This window comes from Panthera pardus, unplaced genomic scaffold, assembly GCF_024362965.1.
Source record: "Panthera pardus isolate Hobbes unplaced genomic scaffold, ASM2436296v1 HiC_scaffold_11, whole genome shotgun sequence".
NCBI classification, from domain to species: domain Eukaryota; kingdom Metazoa; phylum Chordata; class Mammalia; order Carnivora; family Felidae; genus Panthera; species Panthera pardus.
Genome location: NW_026526666.1, coordinates 13351059 through 13370039, shown reverse-complemented (window position 1 = coordinate 13370039; position 18981 = coordinate 13351059). Strand labels below are relative to the sequence as shown.

The following is an 18981-nucleotide window of genomic DNA, read 5'->3' as shown; positions in this document are numbered from 1 at the left end:
CACGCGAGAGTTGTAGCACGCCTACAGTCCGTGAATTGAGCCGGGGGTGTGGAGCAGCCAAGATGGAGCCGGCAGCCGGCGGCCCCGGCCCGCTGATCATGAACAACAAACAGCCCCAGCCGCCACCACCTCCGCCACCGGCAACCGCGCAGCCTCCACCCGGAGCCCCGCGGGCCGGCGGAGGCCTCCTGCCCGGGGGCAAAGCCCGGGAGTTCAACCGCAACCAGCGCAAAGACTCGGAGGTCAGGAGCTTCGGGGGGCGAGGACGGCACCGGGCGGGCGGTTGCGAGGGGCCCGGGGCTGCTTTCGGGTTCCAGCTGGGCTTCCCAGAGGGTTGGACATGGCCCGGCGGAGGAGTTGTCATTTTACAGAGAAAGGAGCAGGAAACAAGGCTGGCACCCCCGGAGCCGGGGGTGTGAAGCCGGGGTCCCATCCCCGAGCTCCGCCGCTCGGGAGAACCTCCCGAAGCCGGCGACTGCTCGTTTGTTCCTCTGGGGCGGGGGCTGAGGGTGCGGCCTCGGGGCCCCAGCCCCTGGGGAAGCCGCTCCCGGTCCCAGTTCGGAGATGAGGAGTCAGTGGTCTGCGTGCGCTCCCAGGGGGCGGGCGGCTGCATCCCGACCCCTAACCATCTCTGTCCGCTGGTCCTGTGGGCTTTGCAGCGCGCGGTGGGCGGCGTGTGTGGGCTGGGAAGGGAGCTCAAAACCGGACGGAGCCAATTATCACTAATGGTACTACGCGCCCGGCGTTTTCGAGTATAGCAGGGGGTTGCCTATTCACTCTGACCTTAGCTAGTACAGGTCCTGGCCCTAGTTTGACGGTGCCTGATGCGTCCGATGCTGAACTGTTAACAGTCATAAATATACATTGTAAACATGCATTAGGGCTCAGCATTCCCTCTCTTGCTAGTGGGCTGTTCCTCTGGTTCCGGAGACACCGTAGTCTGGAGCTGACTAGTCACCTCACCCGGAGTTAAAGAATTCCTCCCACTGCCTCCCATTGTAGATTTCATGAATGAAGACACACGCGTCACAGCACTTTAGGGCTTCTTAATCAGCACGTTCCCAGAGTTTTTACCGTGAGGTCTCCACCTGAGATAACTCAGGGGCTGGTCAGCAGTGAGGCGCTTATTAATGATGGGGAATTCCTCCTTGTCCAAGCGCAGTGTCCCAGGTCCTACCACAGGGCGAGGATACCATCTTTAGATAGGTGAAATCAGTTCCTCTCAAGCTTTTGTATTTTGTTGGCGAGTGCAAACCTCTGGTAAAACGTGTCAGAATTTGCCAAGTCCAAAATGGAGGTACTTTAATTTTGAAGCGCATTATTTGAAAAAGCAATGAATCTGACTTTTTAGAAGCCTTTGCATTGTGGTGTGATAGAGGATTATGAAAGTGGTGGGAGTGAACCTGCCTTCATCAGAAGAGGAGTTTTAGTTTAATGTTTATTTATTTTTGAGAGACAGAGCACAAACGGGGAAGGATCAGAGAGAGAGAGAGACACAGAATCGGAAGCAGGCTCCAGGCTCTGAGCTGTCAGCACAGAGCCTAAAGCCGGGCTTGAACTCATGAACCGTGAGATCATGACCTGAGCCCAAGTCGACGCTTAACCGACAGAGCCACCCAGGCGTCCCAAGAAGAGGAGTTTTAGTTTAAAACTAGCTGTGGAGGTGCCTGGGTGACTGTTGGTTGAGCATGACTCTTGGTTTTGGCTCAGGTCATGATCCCAGGGTTGTGGGATTGAGCCCCATGTCCGGCTCCATGGTGAGTGTGGAGCCTGCTTAAGATTCTCTTTCTTTCTCTCTCTCTGCCCCTCTCCCTTGCTCGCTCTCAAAAATAAAAATAAATAAATAAAACTAGTGATAAATTTTCCTAAGTAGCCACAAATGATCAGATAAATACCCTTCGATGCATTTAAATGTCTCTTTCTACCCTTTAATTTCCATAGAGACTAAACACATGAAAGGCCAGTCAGTGAACACGTTCAGGCTGAGAGGCCTGTTTCAGTTCGTTTTCTTAGAGATCCTGGTGCTGTACTCAGCTCTTTGGGGCACAGCTGGAATCCGTGGGCTGGGAGCCTGAGCAATGCCTGGAGGACAGGGAGGCCGACACCTGATAAGCGCCCACTGTGTGCTACATAATTTTGATTTGGCCTAAAAACTTTGAAGATTGGGGCGCCTGGGTGGCTCAGTCAGTTAAGCGTCCGACTTCGGCTCAGGTCATGATCTCGTGGTTCGTGGGTTTGAGCCCCGCGTCGGGCTCTGTGCTAACAGCTCAGAGCCTGGAGCCTGCTTCGAATTCTGTGTCTCCCTCTCTCTCTGTCCCTCCCTGACTCATGCTCTGTCTCCTTCAAAAATAAACATTAAAAAAAAAAACAAAAAAACACCTTGAAGATAGATTTTTGTCATTCCCATTCCATAAATGAGGAAACTGAAGCTCAGTAACTTGTGAAAGTGTACCTTCTGTTGCCTCTGATGGAGTAGAGTTCTTCATTTTTTTTTTTTTTTTTCAGTTTCTGTGGGTTTGTTATGTCACTTTGTGGGTGGTCTTTGTCTTCCCAAGTAGCTTGTAATTAAGCCTGAGGGCTCTACCTGTTCATCACCTCTTCTATCTTCCGAGCACCAGGCTTCCCAGATGGTGTTTCTCCTCCTCGGTGATCACCTATCCCCGTCAGTGAAAAGATTCTCTTTGTCAGATTCTCTCCTGTGTGTGGGAGGGAGACCATTCTGTTAGGCTGCTACCTTCTCTGTCTGTCAGTTCTCACTGAAATTTGAGAGAAGGGCAGGAAAGCTGAGAGTGTCAATACGCATTTTGTCCTGAGCTGTTGATGGCCTACTAGCCAGAAAGAAGTGAGCCTTCCGGAATCGTAGCACCATGTGGAATGGTACATTCACTGCACAGAACACATAGAAGCTTTGTGTTCATTCATCTAACGAGAATTTATTTGACTATAAACTCGTCATTCATGCCCTCATTCAGGCCAGGTAGTGTGCTGGGCATTGTGAAGTCATTGGTGAGCAGACTGGTGGACAGAGTTCTCGCTCTCAGGGACCTTGCACTCTCGTGGAGGGGCAGACACAAAACAAATACACGTGCCGGTATATAATGGTCAGTTGTAAGCGCTCTAAGGAAAAGTGGAAGGTGCTGTGCAAGGTCTTAATCAGGAGGCCTGAGCTAGCCCAGGAGGCGAAATGTGATAAAACCTCAAAGGAGTGGAGGCGGTGGTGTCTTGTAACCCAGCAGTGTCTCTGGACGCATATGTGTTTCTTCCTTTGGAAAATACTCACAATGGTCTTTTGCGTTACTCTCTCTCCTTTTCTCAAAAGGGCTACTCCGAGTCTCCAGATCTCGAGTTTGAATATGCTGACACGGACAAGTGGGCTGCAGAGCTCTCAGGTAAAGCATAGACCTTCATGTTATTTGGGGGTGTTTTTTCCCATATTGGTCTTTAATACAATTAAGAGTGAATGTCATTTTGGAGTTCATTTTCCCCCCTGGCTAGCCTAGTAATGAGGTAGATAGATAGATAAAACATGTTAATTATGGGATTCAAGCCTTGTATAGCTCATAACTTTGGCAAAGCACCTCTGTGCGGTCAGGTCGGTTGACCATGGCCCAGTCACAGATGGTGATGCTCCTCGGCCATCCACTGCCTGCCTGGCGGTGGTGTCTCCTAGGGCGGCAGGTCATGGGGCGTGCCGACAAGCGTGCCTGCATCTGTGCACATCTGTCGCTGCCGCTCATGTGTAACGTGAGCTAGCCTGAGCTGCTCCATAGTAGCCACTGGAGAGACACGTGTCCATAGTGGCAGTCAGCCTGTGGCATGGCAGAATCGATGTGCACTGGACTGGAAATGCCTGGATTTGTCTGTAACTGGCACTCTGATTATCTGCTACAGGGGAAGTCAGCACTCTCTCTGTCGGGCCCGTCAGAGCACTAAGACCCCCTTAGTAACTGGACAGGCCTGGAGTCACTGTGACCGAGGGACAGAATGGGGCTTAGAAGCAAATGCCTTACGTCTCTGCTATATATGAGGCCCCTACAGAACGCGGACATGGAGCTGATGGGGCTTTGTTCTTGACAGAGCTTTACAGCTACACGGAAGGGCCGGAATTCCTGATGAATCGAAAATGCTTTGAGGAAGACTTCCGGATCCATGGTGAGAGGATTCCCCTCACTTCTTGGTTCCTTTGACCCAGCACCATGAGGGCCGCAGGGTTTCTCTTAGTCATCTGAGTGACTGGAGTCACCCTGGACTGACCTAAGAAACCTGCTGAACCACGGTTGTTCAAAGCCACATGTGACCTTCAGGGTGGGCCTGCTGGTGCTCTGGTGGTGGCTTTTCAGAGTGTGAGTATTGGGGGGAAGTAACTTTTTATGTGATTGAAATTGCACCAAAACTAGCAGTGTTTCAGTCTGAAAACTCAGATGCATAGAGCAGCAGTGTGGCCTTACGCTGCTGTAAGAGAGTAACTTATCTTTCTGAGTTTTCTGATCTTGTGGCAGGCCTGAATTCAGGAAGTTAACATTGTACCCATTCCATTGCGAGGATTTTTCTGGGCTCCTGTGTAAGTGGTCTCTTGCCCTGCAGTAACAGACAAGAAATGGACCGAGCTGGACACCAACCAGCACCGTACGCATGCCATGAGGCTCCTGGATGGCTTGGAAGTCACTGCCAGGGAGAAAAGACTCAAGGTGGCTCGAGCAATCCTCTACGTTGCCCAAGGTACCGAGTGGGCCCCCAGGCACCCTGGCACCGCCCTGTCGGATACAGGGAGGGACTCAGCTGTGCCCCATGTTCGCAGGCACCTTTGGGGAGTGTAGCTCAGAGGCAGAGGTGCAGTCCTGGATGCGCTACAACATCTTTCTGCTCCTGGAGGTGGGCACGTTCAATGCTTTGGTGGAGCTTCTGAATATGGAGATAGAGTGAGTTCTTCTGGGGAGCTTGAGTAGGGAAGGGGAGGCAGGGGATGAAGGGACAGAGCTTGCAGAACCAACTGCTTTTGAGAAGGGCGAGTGGGCCACATGGGGCGGGGTGGGGGGGGGGGGTGCGGTCCCAGCTCCGTTCTGGTCACGTTGAACTGTGGCCTCTTGGGCAGTCGTAACACACGATAAAGCATTTTGTTCCCCAGCACTTGTCAGGGGAACTTTTCATCGTCCTTCCTGGAGGAGGGCCTGACTCCCCAATCTTCTCCTGTAGCAACAGTGCCGCCTGCAGCAGTGCGGTGAGGAAGCCGGCCATCTCCCTGGCTGACAGCACAGACCTGAGGTGAGCAGGCGGCGAGCCTAGGCTCCCCGAGGATGAGATTGGAGCAGGGGCAGGAGGGCATCCTCAGGTGTCCTCGCCACGTATGCACTCCTTCTGCACATGTTGACTCAGTGTGGCCTGTGGTGGCCCTGCTGAGGGCCCTCCCTAGGAGGGGCTCGGAGGAGACTCCTAAAGGAAACGTCGGGTGAAGCTGCTTACTAGAGCCGTGGCGAGGGGCGGCCTCCTGCCCGCGCTGCTGCCGAGACCTTGGTGGTGTGGTATTTTGTGTTTGGTGAAACACACGACGTGGTTCCTTGGGCTCCGCCTTCTGTGGGTAGCTCGACCCCCACCTCCTTTGTGGCGTTTTGTGGCCGCACGAGAAGTAATAGCGGCTGCTAAACAGTAAGATCACCTTCCCATTTCCGTGAGGCTTAGAATCTGTCTCTGTTTGGGAGTTTTCAGACTGGCTCTTTGTGGTGTTCCCCACGGTGGTTGGGGCACCGCCTGCTCGCTCCCGATTCCCGTGCCAGTGTGGTAACCTTTGCTTCTTGTTGCCTTGACTCTGCGTTGCTTCTTCTGATCCGGCAGCTACTTCCACAGCTCATGCCCACCTCTGTTTTTCCTGCTCCAGGGAGCTTAGGGCAGTAAATGCTTATGGCCGTTCTTGTTCATATTAATGCGTTCAGCAACCATTTATTTATTAAGCACCTGCTTTGAGTGAGCACTTAGCTCAGTGCCGGAATACAAAGCAGGGTAACATCTGGTCGTAACCTTAGCACTTGGGTGAGAAGGGCACACCAAGAGGGGCCCTGTGAGACTCTCAGTTCTCCCCATGTCACAGCCGTCCGCCACCAACTAGCCTTTGTGCACGAGCTTTCCTCATGTCAGCTGGAATGTGAGGAAGCCAGGACGCCCCCTTGATTCCTCATTCTTCACCATTATGACTGGCTCTTGTTCCCAGGGTACTGCTCAACATCATGTACCTGATTGTGGAGACCGTTCACCAGGAGTGTGAGGGCGATAAGGCCGAGTGGAGGACCATGCGACAGACCTTCAGGGCTGAGCTGGGTAGGGCCCTGAAGATCCTGGCATCTGGAGGCTCTGCCCGGGAGCTGAGGCTGCTGGCCTGTGGGAGGGTCCTGTTCCTGCTAGTGGCCCTGATCATTTTGTGTTGCCTCTAGGTTCCCCCCTGTACAACAACGAACCATTTGCCATCATGCTGTTTGGGATGGTGACCAAATTTTGCAGCGGTCATGCCCCTCACTTCCCCATGAAGAAAGTTCTCTTACTTCTCTGGAAGACAGTGTTGGTGAGTACCCCCTTGAAGGGGGGTACTGTATATCCTTTTAAATGTTGAATTGTATGAAAATCTCTATATAAATTAACATGTAATTAACTGCTTTGGTTTAAAACAAAATAGCACGCTTGACTCACGGCAGGCAAAGAGGACTTGGCCCTTGAGTCAAAATAGATTGTTGGCTCCCTGACTCCTGGAGTCATAAAACACCTTCCCCCAGCCAGACAGGCTGCTTCTGAACCTGGCTGGAGTCAGTAAAGTGATTGGAAGCAGAATTAGAGCTGGTGTAACTGGGTCCCCTCAGTCAGAGGTCACTTGAAGGAAGCAAGAGCGAGCCCTGGGCTAGCGCCATCTTCCTCAGGGTGTGGTGTGGAGCCTGTTTCTGGCTAGGGAAAGAGTGGCCAGCACCCTCGGCTTGGGGCATTGTCGGCAGCCGAGCTCGCCGCCTTTTCCACCTGGACGAGAGACCTCAGCAGAGAGTGGAGCTGCCGTCGAGACTCCTCCTCCCCCTGGGGCTCATCTCCCTCTTTCCAGAGCAGGCCAACTCTACAGAGCCAGGCTCGTGAGTTTAGGATCTCTTTAGAGTGGTGCGCACATTATATTTTGGTGAGACATCCTCTTGGTTCCTCACAAAGCCTTGCTGAAGCCAGAGACAAAAGCTGAATACCACTGGGGTTTGGCTTCTAGGGGGATGTTGGAGTATCTAATGATGTATTCCCGATTTGAATTTGAAAGACTGGTAGGTACAGCTTTGGAAGCATGTGAGTCACAGGCTTTTCTAGAAACCTGAAAGGATAGGCTCTTGAGTTTGCTTTTTTGGCATGAAGAGTATATATCCTACGTGCAGAGCTAAACCTGTGTGTGCCGGCTCAGTCAGCCCGCATACCTCCTTCCCTTGGTCTGCTTTCTCCACTCCCACGTTGGTGTCGCTGAATTCTCGTGTGAGTGGGTTTAGTCCCTGGTTCAGAGATTGATGCAGGTCATGGTGTCACGCATGCTTTCAAGCCTGACGCAGGGCTGAGGGACCCATTTGTAGATGTGTGACCCCGGCCCCGCCCCTCGTCCGCGTTGCAGTGCACACTGGGCGGCTTCGAGGAGCTGCAGAGCATGAAGGCCGAGAAGCGCACCGTCCTGGGCCTTCCCCCGCTGCCTGAGGACAGCATCAAGGTGATCCGCAACATGAGGGCCGCCTCCCCGCCGGCGTCTGCCTCAGACCTGATTGAGCAGCAGCAGAAGCGGGGCCGTCGGGAGCACAAGGTGAGGGTGACTGGTGTCCCTGGTGACTCCTGAGGGTCTGAAGGGGCACATCGCGTGGCAGCCTGATCCCCGGGTGGGTGGGGTTGTTGGAAATCCTCTCTGAGCAGCTAATCCAAATGAAGGCCTCCAGGCTGGGGGATGCTGTGTCTCTGAGTGGACACTCACCACATGGCACTCTTGAGGCACTGCGTCAAGAGAGGATTTGTCCTCTGGGCCCAACCTTGACTTCCTCTCTGGTTTTTCCACTGCCCTTGGCTCTGCCTTCCACCTTTGTGTGTTATGGCTTGTCTAGCCTCCTTGCCCTCTTATGGTTCCTTGCTTGGCACTTGTCCGATTCCCCTTCCCTCTGTTTTCAGGCACTGATAAAACAGGACAACTTGGATGCCTTCAATGAGCGGGATCCTTACAAGGCTGATGACTCTCGAGAAGAGGAAGAGGAGAATGACGATGACAACAGCCTGGAGGGGGAGACATTCCCCCTTGAGCGGGATGAAGTGATGCCTCCCCCACTGCAGCACCCTCAGACTGACAGGCTTACCTGCCCAAAGGGGCTTCCGTGGGCTCCCAAGGTCAGGTGAGCCTCAGATACCTGGAACACTCCTGGCTCTTGAAACCAGAGGCCTTCCACCCCTAAGCCTGCCCCAGGCCTGAGTCACCACACGAGATCCTCTGAAGGGCCAGGCTGACCTTGGCTCTGGGATGAAGCTCTCTTAAAGTACCCTGTGTTGGCCTAGAGGCCTCAGGGTGCTGGCCTCGGAGAGACCCGTGTATGGCTCTTGAATCAGTAATATGAATTAGCTCTTGGTTAGCCGTACTAATGAAGGGGGAATAGGGAAAAATGAGAACAAGGACACTTAACTGAACCCATCTCCACTCACCTTGGGGTTGTATGTGGTTTTTAACAGAAAAATTAAAGATTAAGGAAGAGCTTTAGAATCCTAGGTAAGGTGTTTGAGATATGTATGCATAAATCAGGTGGGAAGGTACCTGGATATGAGTGGTTTCTGTTTAAAAAGTCACCAACTTAAGAAATAGGTGAGTATGTGAAAGGGCAATGCAGAAGTCACTTTTTCCATCTGAAACCCCAGTTTTCAGTGATCTGTGGATGGGATTACAATGCAAGTCTTCAGAAAACGTGACATGTGCTGCTTGTCTGAGGCAGGAGAACAGGACTCATATGAAAATATCAGAAGCGTATAGATCCAGTTGTAAAAACTTTACATATTTGAGAAATTCTTTTGACAAACTTGTTATTGGTATCTGAATGACATGTGCTTTAAGTTTGATGTGTCACCTTAATTTTACAGGTAAACTGGTTACATACACATAATACACTTTCAGGTTATTGACCCAACAACGTTATGAAGGACATTAAGACAGTGTGAAGATTTTCTTTTTTCTTTTTTTTACTAAAAAGAAAAACAGTGGGGGCGCCTGGGTGGCTCAGTCGGTTAAGCGTCTGACTTCGGCTCAAGTCATGATCTTTTGGTTCATGGGTTCAAGCCCTGCATCGGACTCTGTGCTGACAGAGTCTGGAGCCTGCTTCGGATTCTGTGTCTCCCTCTCTCTCTCTGCCCCTCCCCTGCTCATGTTCTGTCTCTCTCTCTGAAAAATGAAAACTTAAAAAAAAAAAAAAAGTGGTGGGAGACCTTTTCTTCTGGCTTTGCAGTTTCTGAACCTTCTATGTTTTATTAACCATGGCACCTTGAAATAACTTTTAATAAAAACTTTGTTCGTTCTCTTTGGCAGAGAGAAAGACATTGAGATGTTCCTCGAGTCCAGCCGTAGCAAGTTTATCGGTTACACTCTAGGCAGGTGAGTGTGATCTGAGTTCCTTTTGAAGGAAGGTAGCGGGAGTGCACTCTCCTGGCCTCTGGTGTTTGTGGATCAAGGCGAGTTGATGTCCGGGCTCAACACAGGGCTTTCTTTATTCTGCAGTGACACGAACACAGTGGTGGGGCTGCCCAGGCCAATCCACGAAAGCATCAAGACTCTGAAACAGGTAGGTGGCCTTGGGTGAGGTTTTGGCCTACTTTGGTCCCAAGTGAGTAAAGTGAGAGCAGCCTGTTGGGATAAACCTTTTGAGATGGTTGTCTGCCTGAAGGAGCCTGGGGCAGGGGAATGGGTGGACCACAGCCATACCTTTAACACAGCTCTTTGTAAGTTTTACTTATTTTAGCTGAGTTCTTGTTGGGGACTTAACTGGGCCATTATTAAAGATATACTTGAGGGGCGCCTGGGTGGCTCAGTCGGTTAAGCGTCCAACTTCGACTCAGGTCATGATCTCGCAGTTTGTGAGTTCAACCCCGCATCAGGCTCTGTGCTGACAGCTCAGTCTGGAGCCTGCTTCGGATTCTGTGTCTCCGCCTCTCTCTGCCCCTCCTATCCTCATGCTCTGTCTCTCAATAATAAATAAACGTTTAAAAAAATTAAAAAAAAAAAATGTGTTTGATAGTTGGGAGTTTTAAGGGGCCTGAGTTTTCCTAGCCTTAGTTCTAAAGCATTTGAGATCGAGAACTGGGCAGATGGAGATCAAAACACCAGCTTTACTGCTGATAGAGCTACTGGAGAGTGAGCCGTAAGAACATGGTAATGATATGCATCCCAATGCTTTACTTCCAGAATTAGGCAGCCAGGGCCAGGCAGGGCTGGAACTATGCTAAGCCTGGTTGAGGAGCAGAAGAGAGTCCAGGCTTTTTTTTTCTTTCTAAAGAGAGAAGGAGGTTGGGGTCAGAAAGTCCTGTTCCTCCTCCATACCTGCCAGTCAGCAAAGTGAGGAAAGAGCTTGTGGGAAGAAGCAGGGAGGCCAGGAGTTTTTACACGCACATGTCTCTCCACATGGGAGGAGGCATCACGAGTGGGGAAAGGATGTCTTCCCTGACAACATGTCGGCGTGTGAATGTCGGTATGTTTTTGAAGTGTGTGTTTGAGATTTGTAGTACGAAGTGGGCCTTGTGCGGCTAGGCTTTTGAGTACTAGCTTCTGAGTACTTGAGTACTTGCTCCTGAGTACTTGATTCTCCCTTTAATAGTTTTTTCTTCTGTCTTTATAGCTATCTGAAAAAAACCCTTTCCCTTAGTTTGTGTCTAATGTGTGCTTTTAGACTGGTTTTAAGTATGTGCCCACTTAGAAAATATTTCAGGATTTGAGTTAGGGATCTTTGTGGTGACTTAGCCCTCTTTGAGAAGCTCGGGTTTGAGGAAAGTTGCCTGAGGTCTTTGCCAGGGTGCGGGGCTCTGGCCGGAGACTGAGAGGCGTTCCCTCTTTTTCTCCAGCACAAGTACACGTCGATTGCAGAGGTACAGGCGCAGATGGAGGAGGAGTACCTTCGCTCTCCTCTCTCGGGGGTGAGTCTGAGGCCTTCTTCGGCCACTGGACCGCCAACAGCTCCCAGGCACTGCTGGGCCCAGACTACAGAGCTGCTCCAGACCCCGTCTTCAAAAAACTCCCAGTCTCGGGGCGCCTGGGTGGCGCAGTCGGTTAAGCGTCCGACTTCAGCCAGGTCACGATCTCGCGGTCCGTGAGTTCGAGCCCCGCGTCGGGCTCTGGGCTGATGGCTCGGAGCCTGGAGCCTGTTTCCGATTCTGTGTCTCCCTCTCTTTCTGACCCTCCCCCGTTCATGCTCTGTCTCTCTCTGTCCCAAAAAATAAATAAAAAACGTTGAAAAAAAAAAATTAAAAAAAAAAAAAAAACTCCCAGTCTCGCTCCCACACCAGGGCTGGCGTATGTCTAGGGTGGGGGTCAAGAGCACAGTCACCTGCCTCTGACTCCCGGCTCCACCACTCAGTAGGTGGCAACTTAGGCAAGTTACCAAATCTCTCTGTGCTTTAGTTTCCTTGCCTGTAGAATGGGAATGATGATAGTCCCTCCTCCATAGAGCTGCAGTAAAGTTGAAGTGAGTTATTACAAGTATGGTGCCTGGCACGTGTAGCACGTGTAGCACGTGTATTCTTCACGGTTTGCCATTGTTACCGACATCATCATTTACATCAATACTTAACAGATTCTCCTCCAGCCAGCTAGCAAGCTGGCTCAGGAGAGCAGAGTCAGGACTGGGGTTTTGTATTTGTACCTGTTGTGTTACAAGGGAGAAGAGGAAGTGGAGCAGGTACCCGCGGAAACCCTTTACCAAGGCTTGCTTCCCAGCCTGCCCCAGTACATGGTGAGTGCTCCTGCTCTTGAGGTGTCGCCTCCTCTTCGTGAGTGCTCTGGGTCTGGGACCCCTCCGGTGCCCATCAGTACCTGCCATGGGACCGCCCTCCCTGCTACACTGGCCTTGAGAGGATGCCCTGCCGGTGTCAGCCCCTCCTCCCGCCCCCCCGAACACCTCCCGAAGGACCACTTCTCAGGCTTCGGTCTGCTGCTCCCCAGATCGCGCTGCTGAAGATCCTGCTGGCTGCCGCCCCCACCTCGAAAGCCAAAACAGACTCAATCAACATCTTAGCAGACGTCCTGCCTGAGGAGATGCCGTGAGTAGTATGCCTGTGAATGGAGCAGGCTAGGGGCCGCCAAGTAGAGGAGCTAGGGGAAGCGTTTTCCTCTTGGTCCCACTCTTGCTCGTTTGTTTTCTTTTTTTGGCTCAACTTCTCTGTAGGTTAAGTTTAGGGTGTTCCTGACTCAGAAGAAAGAAAATGTATCTATGGGATTAAATATTTGGTTTTACTGGTTGGGGAAGTGGCTTAGTGTGGTTGGCCTGGATTCTAGTGTAGACTTTGCCACTGAGTGAACTAGGGAAAAGTCATCTTCTCCTCTATAAAATGAATCAGGCTGTGTTCGACATTTCCTGAAACCTTCCCTCGAAAGCTGTCTGAGCAACACACCCAGGACCTGTAGGTTTAGCTTCTGGACAGTTTACCAGCCAGCAGCTGAACCTGAGCTGGGTATAGGATTCTTTCCTATTGGCTGGCGATTTGACATGTGGAGTATTTGCGGATATCTCTAGCTGATAGTGAAATCCTTAGGGGTTCTTTTTCCCTGAGGCACTGACCTCATCACTTTGATGTAAGAGTACAAAGCAAGATCATTTTCTGCTTTGAGAAGGACCTGGGCTTTGATCTGACCTCCTTCCTGCGTGCCAGGGTGCCAGCTCAGCCCGGCTCCCTGGGGGCTTGGGGGCTGGGCCCCTTGAGTCTGGCAGTGATAGCTGCATGAGGGAGGAGGCAGGGATTGGCTACTACCAAAGGGAGTGTCCCAGAACACTAGGCCATCATGATGGTCCTTGGAAGAAGGGTCCCAGAGTCAAATATTAAATCTCCTCTTGATTTACAGTGAGAAGTCCTGAATTAAGAAACCGATTTAACTCAGTGCTTCTTCCATTTATCTGACTCCAAAGCCCTTTTTTCTCCATAGCCTGAAACATCTCAGTGTGCTAGCGTTCCCCAGAATACACTTTGAGGAACCCAGGTTCATCTCATGGCAAAAGTGTAGGAAGATCTTGAAAAGGAGAAGTTCATTTTGGGAGGAAAAGCAGGGCAATAGGCTAAGAACGTGTTTGAGGCCCCCCAGGAAGCAAATTTTGCTGAGCTGGATTGCTTGTTGAGGTGGGTGGGAGGAGCCCTGGCCCTGATCTCAGAGATGTCCACAGGGTGGGTGGTGAGGTGGAAGCCTTTGCCTGGGGAAGGCTCAGGAATCCCATCTCTCCTGCGAGTGCCCAAAGGGTAGCGCTGCCCATGCTGGTGGCTCACCCGGAAATTGTGTTTCCAGCACCACCGTGTTGCAGAGCATGAAGCTAGGGGTGGATGTGAACCGCCACAAAGAGGTCATTGTTAAGGCCATTTCTGCTGTCCTGCTGTTGCTGCTCAAGCATTTTAAGTTGAACCACGTCTACCAGGTACCTGCCGGGCCTTCCCTTCTGTTCACTGGGCCAGAGCCTCAGGCAGCGCTGCTCCTCCAGCCCCAGGGAGGCCTTGCCCTTCAAACCCCCTTGAGCTCTGCGTGAATGTTTTAAGATCCAGTCCTCCAACTAAGGCCTTTTATCACTGGAGGGAGGAGGGTGTGGTCCTAAAGGGCATGCTTATTTTTTTCTATTGGTTTCAGTTTGAATACATGGCCCAGCACCTGGTGTTTGCCAATTGCATCCCTTTGATCCTAAAGTTCTTCAATCAAAACATCATGTCCTACATCACCGCCAAGAACAGGTGATAAGGATGAGGGATCAGGAAGGGGTAGGGATGGCCAGAGGCCCGGCTGGCCTCTCCTGAGCTCATTCAGCACCTACAAGCCAGCACTCTGCCAGACGTCAGGACACAAAGATGGACGAGTCATGGTCTCTGCTCTGGAAAATGCCGGTGTGTCAGGTCTGAGTCCAGCTAGTCTAGTGACAGGTGACTCAGTCTGTGCCTGGGTGGGAGGGTTCTCATCCTGGGCCCTCACTGTTGTGTGCTTCTTCGAGGACACTGGCCGGGCCTCCTGTTCTCTACGGAGCTCTGCCACGTGCACCGTAAGGACCCATCTGCTGACTCTACCCCTGTCCCCGTCGCCTGGTACCAGCTGTATTTGATGGTACACCGCAGAGTGAGCTGTGGGCCAGACGCCGTCTCCTTTAGGGGCTTGGCATACATTAATTGCCTAGAGAAATCTTCTGCTCCAGCCCCAGACTCATTGCTATTGGGAAAGCAGTCTCTCTGAACCTTACAAGATGACAGGCTGGTCCCTGGTCATAGAGGGACCGTATAAGTTCTCTTGAAACAGGGATTTCATCATCCTCTAGCTGGGGAAATGAGGGGAGTACAGGCTAGGCAGTCCTGCTTCCACTCCCAGCAAGTAAGGAGGAAGGCTGGGAGCCAGCCACGTCCCAGCTGTCTCTCCAGCCCCTATCTTTGCTCACGGTGGTCGCCCGGCTTCTCTTTCTCCCTGCAGCATCTCTGTCCTGGATTACCCTCACTGCGTGGTACATGAGCTGCCGGAACTGACTGCTGAGAGTCTGGTGAGTCACGCTGTTCCTTTGGCGTGAGGGGGGTGTTGGAGGGCCTGCCTCCCCCGATACAGAGATAGAGGGGCTCACAGATGAGGTCACCCGTTGGGTGCTGGCTTTTAAAGCACTGTAATTGCACAGAAGGGCCGGAGGAGGGACCTTGCAGAGTGGAAAGATTTGGATACAGGGAGTAGTTCATCAGGAGTGTGGTGTTCAGGGGCTGCCGACCCAGAGCTCACCTGGTCGTGTGGTTTCCCTCTCCCACACTGGATCTCTGTGGGGCACAGCTCTGAGGAAGCCTGGGTGTGGGTGCCCCGGGTGTGGAGGCTGATGGCACAGCCCCCTCAAATCATGCTCCGTGTTTCCTGCAGAAAAATTCTAGGGGACTCCCTTATCTCTGCCAAGCTCTGGGATGGAAGTACCCTGGGCTGAGGAGAGGAGAGGGCTGCCGCTATAGACGAGGAGAGAGCTGGCAGTTCCGAGAGAGGTGTGAGGGCCTTGGAAACCACTGAGCACCCTGCAGCTGTGAGAGTTACAGGCATTCCTGGGTTTTCCCTGCAGGAAGCAGGTGACAACAACCAGTTTTGCTGGAGGAACCTCTTTTCTTGCATCAATCTGCTTCGGATCTTGAACAAGCTGACAAAATGGAAGCATTCGAGGACGATGGTGAGCTAGTACAGTCAGCAGGCACGCAACTCGGAGCTCAAGGCAGAGGGCCACACTTCGTGCTGTCCCCTCCCAGGACGTCCGTGGAGTAGGCTTGCTGCTGCCCTATACCCTTCTCACTGGACTCTTCCTGTAGCCACATCCTTGCATGTTAATGGCTGATGCCTGGCCCCTTGCTGAGTTGAACTAGAAGCTAGAAGAGTCTCGGTCATGGCCTGAAACGAATCGACACTTAGAGAAGGGATTTTACTACATTCTCTTAATCTCCATCAGTAACACAACCAGGGTTCTAGGAGTTTCCCTTAACCTTGAGTCTGAGGACGCCTTTGGAGTAGGGAAGTCCACGAATCCTCGGAGATTTTACGTACATGCACATAGGAACGTTCACAGTGAGAGACTTCACGGCTTTCCTCAGATTTCACAATGACCTGTGATTTGGGCAGTGGGGCGTCCATGCCCGGGAAACCCTCTCAGTCTGGGGAAAACTGGGATGGTTAGTTACCCTTAACCCTAGAAGGTGGTAGTGCAGGAGTTTTTCTCTGCCCTCAGCCTGGTCCTCGTGCCTCTTTCCAGATGCTAGTGGTGTTCAAGTCGGCCCCCATCTTGAAGCGGGCCTTGAAGGTGAAACAGGCCATGATGCAGCTCTACGTGCTGAAGCTGCTCAAGGTGCAAACCAAGTATCTGGGACGGCAGTGGCGGAAGAGCAACATGAAGACCATGTCCGCCATCTACCAGAAGGTGCGGCATCGGCTGAATGACGACTGGGCGTACGGCAACGGTAAGGCTCTGGCACAAGCTGGGCCGGGCCAGGGGGGTGGGGGGGTTAGGGGTGACAGCTTTCCAGAACCCCGAAGAATCTAGTTCCTGCTTTTGTGGCCTCAGGATAGGAGCTCCAGGAAGGACTTTGAGAAGCTGCCTTGACTTGGTGCCTGTGATCATCCCCCAGTACTCTCTTCCTCCCCCTGAACTAGTTCCTTTTCCAGAAACTCTCACAAGATGCTCTCCCATCTTTTCTCTCCTCACTACAACCTTCTTAGTTCTGGCCACTGAAATTCCCACAGAGCCTGATGGCTTCCTTGCCCCCAGTTTCTTCATCGGTGCCTCAAAGTGTGCCCCAGTGATCTTTTAAAAATTTTTTTTTCTTTATTTTTGAGAGGCAGAGAGAGACAGAGCAAGAGTTGGGGAGGGGCAGAGAGAAACGGAGACACAGAATCCCAAGCAGGCTCCAGGCTCTGAGCTGTCAGCACAGAGCCCCATGCAGGGCCTGAACTCACAAACTGTGAGGTCATGCATGACCTGAGCTGAAGTCAGATGTTCAACTGACTGAGCCACTGAGACGCCCTGCCCCAGTGATCTTTTTAAAAAGCATATCTTGTGGGGCTAACTCCCCGAGTGAAATCCTTTGTTAGCTTCTGATTTCCCTTAGAATTTGAGCCACACTCTTAAGGCATGTGAGGCTTGCCCAGCCTCCCTTCCCCTCCTTCATAATCTGATCCAGCTTCTCTCCAGCCCAGCCTCTGTCACATACAGGGATCTTGGCACATTAACCACGTTGTCCCCCACTTTTCTTGCCCTTGGCAGGAAGCCTCCCTCATACGCCTCACTGTTCGGTATCTGTATGTGTCCCTCCCATCTGGGGGGCTCCCTCAGCCTTCAGGCAGAGTGGGCTCTTCCCGGGCTTTCCTGAGTGTGCTGCCACACCATACCATTCTAGCCCACAGCCCCATGGCCAGGTGACCACATCTGTACCCCGATGCCCTGAATTTGTGTAGACCCAGCGTGGCCCCCAGTCCCTGGTCAGGAAACTGAGGGAATGAGCAAATGAGGGAATCTGCAGTTTCCTGCCATTGATCTCAGAGAGCCAGGAGAGTGTAACTTTCAGAGAAGTATGTCATTCCATGGCTCTCCCTGGCTGGGTCCCCCTAAACTGCAGTGTGGCCCCTTTCCCTGTAGATCTGGCTTTTCTCTTTTTACCTGAGTTTCCTTTGTGTCTAAGGAAAAAGCCCTGTCAGTCTTCCCGAGGATAGAGATTGGAGGTCTCTGGCTCCCAGTTGACAATCAACATTTCAGGCCAGGGCCAGCCTGGCCCCAAGCTCTAGTGAACCTAGGGGGAGCTGCCACGAGCGCTTGGCCCCTGAACGTGTCTTCCTGCTTTGTCTCAGATCTTGATGCGCGGCCCTGGGACTTCCAGGCAGAGGAATGTGCCCTCCGTGCCAATATCGAACGCTTCAATGCCCGGCGGTATGACCGAGCCCATAGCAACCCGGACTTCCTACCTGTGGACAACTGCCTGCAGAGTGTCCTGGGCCAGCGGGTGGACCTCCCTGAGGACTTCCAGATGAACTACGACCTCTGGTTAGAAAGGGAGGTCTTCTCCAAGCCCATTTCCTGGGAGGAGCTGCTGCAGTGAGGCTCCTGGGCAGGGGACTGACTGCAAAGGAAAGAAGGGGTGATCTGGAGGTGCCCCAGGGGCTGTCCCAGTTCATTGCCGCAGTGCTCCCACCTCCCTCCAGGTGGCACCACAGCCCCACTGTGCCCTCCCTAGGCCCCGCTGGGCTTGTGGGTGAGTCAAATTTGGCCCTTCATTCATTCCCAGCGTTCTGCTCAGAGCAGCGAGCTCTCTGCGTGGGATCATCTCTTCTTCACTCATCCCCACCCTCTTCTCTTGGACGTGGTCGGTTGTGGCTCATTTCTCAGTCAGCCCAAGGCTGGGAAAAGCCTAGATGGGCTGGGACGCCGTTGCATCTGAGTTGCAGGGGCCACACTGAGGCTCTTCCTGAGACACACACATCCTTGGAGTCTCAGCCGGCCGAGGAGGAGGGCTTAGCATTAGGCCAGGGTCAGAAAGTCGGAATCTTGGTTTTGCTTTGGGGGGTTTCTGATGTCACTCCAGCCTCCTGCTTTCGTCCCGAGGCAATTGCAGAGGCTCCTACAGCTGCCTCAGTACTTTGGTTTTGGACAGGGTTGGGGGGTAGGAACGGAAGCTGCCCTTAACCAGAGGTGCCATTTTTCCTCTTGGCTTGCAGGGGTCTGTAAATACCTATATATAAATCTCTGTGTATTCTCTTGTGTCACGTTGGGGTTTTTAACGTGTTTGTGTATTCTGTTTACATTAAAAGGAAGCAAAAATGACCCCCATTGCCTTGTCTGCAGGAAATACGGTCCCTGAGTATCTATAAGTCCAGAAAATGGGTTTTCCTGCCAGCATTGATAGGTCACCCGCTTGTTCCCTGCCAGGCTGCCTGCCTTTGCCACCTGAGGGGGAGGTACTGGGGGAGTTGGCATTTATCCAGAGTCAATCCAGGATTGTTCCAGCCCAGCTCAGGGCTCTGGGCTGCTGAGGTGATAAGTTGTCCTATACCCCTGTGTTTGATAGAGTTGCATTAGGAGCCCCAGGCATCTCCGGATCGCTCTCCTGAGGGGGCCTCAGCCAAACCAGTTTCAGTGCTAGGGAGGGGGAGGGGCTAGGTCGGCTGCTCTGGGCCCTCGCAAGGGTAGGTGGTTGGGACTGAGAGGAAACTTCTTTGCCCAGAGCCTGGGGAAGCAGACCATCTGGAGTCAGCCTCACAGTGGGAAGGAGTGTGTCTGAGGGCCCAGGAGCCCGCCT

The 18981-nt window shown here is 52.4% G+C and overlaps 1 protein-coding gene across 1 annotated transcript; it reads left to right on the top strand.

The window, feature by feature from the left end:
* Positions 1-30: 30 nt before the first annotated feature.
* Positions 31-18506, top strand: STRIP1 (striatin interacting protein 1). Its single transcript, XM_019457780.2, has 21 exons — positions 31-242; positions 3320-3389; positions 4078-4152; positions 4585-4719; positions 4799-4919; positions 5194-5262; positions 6203-6309; positions 6423-6550; positions 7613-7795; positions 8152-8369; positions 9545-9610; positions 9734-9797; positions 11071-11142; positions 11883-11957; positions 12167-12264; positions 13499-13625; positions 13832-13932; positions 14654-14720; positions 15270-15374; positions 15948-16152; positions 17537-18506. Exons 1-21 carry the CDS (start codon positions 63-65, stop codon positions 17782-17784), a joined length of 2514 nt encoding a protein of 837 aa, XP_019313325.1. The 5' UTR covers positions 31-62; the 3' UTR covers positions 17785-18506.
* The last annotated feature ends 475 nt before the right edge of the window (positions 18507-18981 follow it).

Coding starts and splice junctions, on each gene's coding strand:
- STRIP1 (XM_019457780.2), top strand. CDS start 63: ATGGAGCCGGCAGCCGGCGGCCCCGGCCCGCTGATCATGAACAACAAA. Junction 6,551..7,612: donor TTCTCTGGAAGACAGTGTTG/GTGAGTACCCCC, acceptor TCCGCGTTGCAG/TGCACACTGGGCGGCTTCGA. Junction 9,798..11,070: donor GCATCAAGACTCTGAAACAG/GTAGGTGGCCTT, acceptor CTTTTTCTCCAG/CACAAGTACACGTCGATTGC.